The following is a 7,162-nucleotide window of genomic DNA, read 5'->3' on the forward strand; positions in this document are numbered from 1 at the left end:
TATTAGTATTATTCTCATATTTTCTGGTATTGAGAAAATGAGATGTTGCTCTTTCTTCTTTTTTAGGATGTAATATGATAGTGTTTACAACTTTTCTATATAGGTGCAAATATTTTCATAACAACATTCTGGCTGATGTTTACAAATTACAACCATCAGGCTCAAGTTGAGTCCAATTTTGGGTGATATAGACATAGTGTATAGTCCAATTACGACAAAGCCAGAAGTAGTATCAGTACTATACCCATGGAATCAAAGTACGCTTAAACTGGTTATTTGGTACGGTTATAGACTTAAGTGTAAAATGTGGCACTGCTTCAGTTCTCAGAGGACATACCATTGATAGAAAAGCGTGAAGGTCGAGAATTAGGGTAAAAGCTTAGTGAGCATATCATTTGTACATACCAGTAGTATTAGTATTATTCTCATATTTTCTGGTATTGAGAAAATGAGATGTTGCTCTTTCTTCTTTTTTAGGATGTAATATGATAGTGTTTACAACTTTTCTATATAGGTGCAAATATTTTCATAACAACATTCTGGCTGATGTTTACAAATTACAACCATCAGGCTCAAGTTGAGTCCAATTTTGGGTGATATAGACATAGTGTATAGTCCAATTACGACAAAGCCGGAAGTAGTATCAGTACTATACCCATGGAATCAAAGTACGCTTAAACTGGTTATTTGGTACGGTTATAGACTTAAGTGTAAAATGTGGCACTGCTTCAGTTCTCAGAGGACATACCATTGATAGAAAAGCGTGAAGGTCGAGAATTAGGGTAAAAGCTTAGTGAGCATATCATTTGTACATACCAGTAGTATTAGTATTATTCTCATATTTTCTGGTATTGAGAAAATGAGATGTTGCTCTTTCTTCTTTTTTAGGATCATCTTGTTGTTACTGCTTCCTTTCCGCATCTTTCCTTCAGCAGAAGGTCTATCACAAACAGCCTCTCTACCTTCACAAGGTACAAGGTAGGGATATCTGCATACACATTACCCTCCCTAAACCCTACTTCACTATGTTCATTGAGTCGTTGTATTCATGGATACTTTTAGCAGAAAACAAATCCCCTCTACATTAAACGTCAAGAAAAATCCCCTCTACATTAAACGTCAAGAAAAATCAACCCTATATCTGTTGACGCAACAGTATTCTAAGTTCATCAACTCAAGCTACAGCTAAAATTCATTTCACAATTTTAAGAAAGATCCAACTAATACTATCTGCAGTTCTATACTAATCAAACTTTAACATGTTTGGCAAACGAAACAAAGTTTGGGGTCAAAACACTCCCCAAAAGACTACAAAGAGGTTGTTACTCATAGGCACCATGAAAACTTCCTACATTAACACATTCTGAACAACGGATGTAGACAACCTAAAACAAATGATGCTTCAAAGAGTTTACCAGGCTAAGTCCATTCTAGAATTAGTCATCTTTGCAATCTTTTGCTGAAACTCCATTTTGTTCACCATTGACATTTGAAGCTCCCTTTAACTGGGGAAACAACAACATTATCAGCTGAAAAGGCATAAATCAATTGGCAAATAAACACGGATTTTAAATTAAACACTACGACCTACAGTTTCATCCACTTTATTAACCATATGGTACGACTTATTAGGTAGTTTCTACTCCGTACTGGGTGTAAGGCTAGTCTGATAGTGTCTTGTCTTAGAATGCTAGTGGTACATGTTGTGTTCATACTATTTTTCCGCTCCGGTTTCCTAGTACCTTGCCATTGTTAATGGTTATTGATATTGCTTTTTTCCATTTATTTTTCTGCGACTCGCTGGTACTATCTTTCTGGCCTCTGTTTCTTTACTGTTCTATTGTCTCATTTCATCTTCTTGAGCCGAGTGTCTATCGGAAACCTCTCTACCCACCACGAAAGGGGTAAGGTCTGCGTACATACTACCCTCCCCAAACCCCACTTGTCGGATTATACTGGGTTATTATTGTTGTTGTTATTAGTTTCATTACCACAAGTAATAACCATTTATTTGGATAGCCTTATGGTGTTTATATGATGAAAGATATCAAACTCCATTGAAATTTTTAATACCCAAGAATGCAGTTCTTTTTGTTTAAAACTACCAAATGGAAAGTAGTCACAGTAGCATTACCTGCTGGAGGACCTTCTTTTGATAGCGATAGCCCTGTGATAAAGAAACAGTACACATAAGAATTTGTGTGGTTACAAAGGATCTCGTACCCGATAATAAAATATCCACAGCACTGAAATCACCTTATCAGTTCCATAAATGTAATCGCAGTAGGTGAAAACTGAAGCAAAATTACTCTGGCTTTGGCCCCCAACGTAGTGATGGTAGTCATGGTAATCCGGTCCACCATAAAAAGGTATATACTTTGTGATAGTCCAAGGAAGGTCATATCTGTATTAAGAATGATGAAAATAGATCGGTTAAAACATGCTCCAATCACCATACTTACTCATGCGTGAAGTAGGGAGCAATACAAAAGAATTCTCTGCATAAAACATAGGTAATGTTGCCAGCAAAAGATTCAACGATGTACAGCTAAACTGAGCAATTAAAGGTACTAATTGTCAGTTCTAATCGATCACTCAGGTGTGTAAGATTGAGTACACCAATTTCCCAATACCAGGAGTCAAAGAGAAATAATCTTCTAAACATATATAAACAAGCTAATACAAAAAGAATTGATCCCAGGAAACAGGATTAGCAATAATTCATCTGCTACTCCTAACCGGATCTATGTACATGAATGATTAAACATAAGTATGATGCTAAACTATGCCATTTTTCATATTTTGAATTCTGAGATGCTCAAAATTTATCACATTCACAACAGACATTTCTCAAGAACGAGGTGTCTCAGCCGCTTCTCAGCCCATACTATTTCTGTCAATAGTCTCCAGTATTTAGTTTCAACGAATAATGCATTATTTCAGCTTCTTTTTTAACTTTTGAGATGCTGCGACTAAATAGAACTTGTTGAAATTGAGACCAACACTATGAGTGAATCTTACTCTTATGACGTTATACCAATAAGAACCACATAATATTTTTAGTTGTCCTATTGGAAGAACTACAAAAATTCAACTGAGAAGCAATTTTACATTATAATGCTTAAAATAAAAAACTTCTTGTTCTTAGTATTGCCTTACATGATGCAAGAAGAAAAATTTGAATAACAAACAAAGATATTATCACCGAGATACAAACATAAGGAGTACTTTTTTCTGCTCCTCACACACTATTATCATATTCTCCAGGCAGTTGCTAGTAGTTGTTACATGCATATTATACACTTGCAGAGTGGTATCAATCACTGTCCCTCCAAATAGAAAGATTTGCTTAACTTTGACAACTATTCGTCAATCTTGTTTGCTTTAAGTCCAGTCTAGATCATATATAATAATCATTGTTGAAGACATAATTAAGTAAATAAAAATATGTTCTCTCTAACAGCTTCAACTTTTAGATGAGATGGTCACACACTTCAACATGGTATATGAGCCAGGCTGAGGTCCTGGGTTCGAGTCTTCGTCACCCAATATCAAAAGAATTTTCACGTGCTTGGCTCATCAAAAAGAATCAAGCCTGCACGTGAGGGGGCGTGTTGAAGACATAATTAAGTAAATAAAAGTGTGTTCTCTCTAAAAGCTTAAGCTTTTAGATGAGATAGATACACACTTCAACAATCCCCAGTTGGGCAATACTTCTCTTGTAATGTCAAGGGGGGAAAGAAGGTGCATGCTGCAATATATACATATATTCACATGCATCTGCCGTGACTAAGAAACCGGTACTCTTTGTATCGTAATTAAGCATTTGTTTGTACAGATTCAGTTATCAACTTCTTCAAGTTCAATACCAAGTTATTAATACTTGTCCTAAGTTCTAAGCAAAATGAACTGCTATCGCCAACTTTAGCTCCATATCCGTGGTGAAGACACACTACATAATCATGAGCCCAAGGTCAAAGATGTCAAAAGAATGGTACCAAGACCAACTATCAGAGATAAGAAGTTGATAAATGGAAAGCAAGACATGGGTCTCAAAATGCTCGTATTAAGAAAGTTTTGCTATTTAATCGACCACATTCTATTCCAAGGCTTAGGCAGATGGAATTATGGGAAAAAATTACTTAGTGTTGTTTTGCCTCCCATAGGATTTAAACCTGATACCTCATGGTTAACTCTTCTTAATTTTATCATATAATATAAAAATAATCCAAAAAGCAGAGAAGTTACTGACATCTTGACTCTCTGACGGTTTGCATTTTATTTACATGCAAGAACATGTTAACAGTAAAATCAGATGCTAAAAACACCACTTTACATGTCCATGATGCAGCTCACTCTTTAGCTTAATTTTAACACAAACATTACCATCCCCATCCACCAAAAGCAATAGAAAATAGAAAAGAGGACAAGGGGGAAAAAAAAAAAGAAAAAGGGAAAGGACCTACATGGAAATTTAGAAACAGAGAAAGAAAAGAACAAAAAGAAGACAACTTTAATCCTTCCATGGTGTAAAAAGCTACTATTTTGACTTAAAAAGAGATCTCATCCAATTCCATTCACTGCATACAAATTCATCCAGAGATCACAAAAGCAAACAGTGAAGAGAAAAAGAATAAAGTGATAGTAATTGTTACTGTTAACACATGATTTGGTCAAATTATCATAGAAGATAATCACACACTTAATCACCAAAAAAGCAACTTTTTACTACTACCACAATGAGAATAATCAAAAGCAAAAGCGCATGCGTGCATACCCACTGTGAGTCTCAATAGCTTCAATCTGTCTCAATGCGATCCACAACCAGAACGTAACCATATGACCAGGCGCAATAGCGGGCCCAATAGCTGAGGGGATCCCAAGGATCAAAATCTCTAGCCAATGCGCATACGGCGCTGCAAAGCCTATTGGAGCTGTGTATTCATGGTGAACCTTGTGAATCTTTTCATAACCCCATTTACAATGCAAGAACCTATGGATCCAATAGTTAAAATAGTCCTCCACTATAAAATATGTGCCCAACTGCAACAAAATTTCCCATAACGATGGCAAGGGCAAGCTTGTTCTAATCCCAACCATCTACATTGCCACAATTCACACACACACAAAAAAAAGGATCATAATGAGTATCTCAATTTCACAACCTTGATCTAAAATTAAGGCAAAACCACGACTTTCAATACTGAAAACTCAATCAACCAACAACAACACTAGAGATTCTTTCTATTTAGACCTATTTCATTCCTTATACTTTTTTTTGGTTTCCCACCCGATGTCCGGTACCCACGTTGGGCCCGACTAAATCTGGATTCGCGCCGGGAAGTCACACATTGGGGTAAAGTGCTTCCTAACAAAGGCGACTCCATACCTAGGGACTCGAACACGATACCTCTAATTAAGGACAAGAGTACTTAACACTCCACCACAACCCTTGTTGGTATTCCTATACTTAGCAATATTATGAGTACTCTCTAACACTAAAGATTATCTTCTTTTTTTCCTACTAACAACTCAATCAAACACATTGCTACAATTCACAACAAATTTTATGGGTCGAATAGGCAAGATAAAAAAGGGTATCTCAATCTGAAATCATTGATCCAAAGATTAAAAAAATTACCTTTTTCAGTTTCAACAAAACCCCATCAAATACATTGCAAAAAAGACATCTTTTTTAGCAGAACTATGAAATAAAGTAAAGAAAAATGGAGAAAGTTACCTTAACAGAGGGGTAAGAAACAAGCTGAAGGGGACCCACAACAAGGATGAACATACGCATAACAGACTTATAACAATTGAACACCTCAGAGAGTGAAAGATTGACTTTTGGTTGAATTTTGTAAGACTGAATAGAGTTTCTGAAGAAAAGTTCAAGGAAAAGGTAATAAAGAGGGACACAAGAGAAGATTAGGAAGAGAAAAAGGATATTGTGGCAGTAAAGATAGTAATCAGATTTGGTTGCAGAGTAATTGAACCAAATTGTCTCTAGAGTTGTAAGGGATCTTCCAATGGCAGATTCTGCCTCTTGGATTGTTTTAAAGGGCAACATTGAAAAGGGTTTGTAGTGAAATGGGGTTTGAGTAGAACTGTAATGGAATCTTGGAAATTGGCTATGGAGGAAGAGGGAGAAAGAGAGATGGAGATTTAGAATAGAACAAGTGTATAGAAGCTAGCTAGAAAGAAGACAGGTCAATATATTTTTATAAGGTTTTTGTTGGGTTCTGGTTCAGTTGGTCCCTTATATTCTTGATGAGTTTATGGAATCACATCTGGCGGGGCAAATAGGACAAATTGAAAAAGTAAGGGGTGCAATTTTTATTTTATTTTAATTTATTTTGATCGATGGAGGGGTTGAAGTTCAGTGCCTCAATGGTTCGGATCGGTCGGTTATTTTATAAAATTTATACCATATTAATTTTTTGGCTATTATATTATATATAATCAAAACTAAATTTTTAGAATTATACCAATCATGTCGTTTTCTCTTCGATATCGGTACGATTCGATTAATTTTTATTATTTTTTAAAAAGTCATTTAAAAGTCACTAATAGAAGCATAATATAATAACATATGTACTTTTATAAGACTTAGTAAATTTTTTTAGATATTTTTACTATTTAAAGGGTGATCAATTAAGAAAACATGATAGATGACCAGAGTATAGATCCATCAACTATTCTACACCAGCGTAAAAAAAACTAAGTAAAGACAAATAAAATATAAATCACACGAGTGGAAAGATATTAAGTAAGTTGGACTCAAGAATAAAATTTATAGAAGATTAAATATTCAAAAATATAAATTTAAATCACAATCATACGAAAGGAAACATATTCAATACACTATAGTTTGCTACTCATAACCGCTAGAATACCTTGTGTCTTACTAGTGAATATGCTGGAAATAATTTAATTTTAATAGGAGTAGTATAATAGGTTTGGGAATTAGAATTTTAAGTTTAATTAATTGTTGACTTGTAGTAATCGTTTTCATAATTCCAAGGTCTAAGGAAAAATTTAATACTTTATTAGTTTTAAACTTAATATATAAATATATATTTTCCCATATAAATTTATTCGGTACAATTTAATATTTTTTAATTTATTTTCATAAAATAAGAAACCTACCCTAATTATCGGT

At 34.6% G+C, this 7,162-nt stretch overlaps 1 protein-coding gene across 1 annotated transcript; it reads right to left on the bottom strand.

The window, feature by feature from the left end:
• Nucleotides 1–1,180: 1,180 nt before the first annotated feature.
• On the bottom strand, nt 1,181–6,250 carry LOC107809242 (methylsterol monooxygenase 1-1). The gene is made up of 5 exons (XM_016633842.2): nt 5,741–6,250; nt 4,778–5,100; nt 2,257–2,404; nt 2,135–2,167; nt 1,181–1,505 (listed from the first exon to the last, which is right to left on the bottom strand). The coding sequence occupies exons 1-5, from the start codon at nt 6,068–6,070 to the stop codon at nt 1,437–1,439; spliced, it is 903 nt and encodes a 300-aa protein (XP_016489328.1). The 5' UTR covers nt 6,071–6,250; the 3' UTR covers nt 1,181–1,436.
• Between the last annotated feature and the right edge of the window lie 912 nt (nt 6,251–7,162).

This window comes from Nicotiana tabacum, chromosome 23 (assembly GCF_000715075.1).
Source record: "Nicotiana tabacum cultivar K326 chromosome 23, ASM71507v2, whole genome shotgun sequence".
Taxonomy (NCBI): Eukaryota; Viridiplantae; Streptophyta; class Magnoliopsida; order Solanales; family Solanaceae; genus Nicotiana; species Nicotiana tabacum.

Coding starts and splice junctions, on each gene's coding strand:
- LOC107809242 (XM_016633842.2), bottom strand. CDS start 6,070: ATGTTGCCCTTTAAAACAATCCAAGAGGCAGAATCTGCCATTGGAAGA. Junction 2,168..2,256: donor ACATTTATGGAACTGATAAG/GTGATTTCAGTG, acceptor TCTTTATCACAG/GGCTATCGCTATCAAAAGAA. Junction 1,506..2,134: donor AAAAGAAGGTCCTCCAGCAG/GTAATGCTACTG, acceptor TTGTTTCCCCAG/TTAAAGGGAGCTTCAAATGT.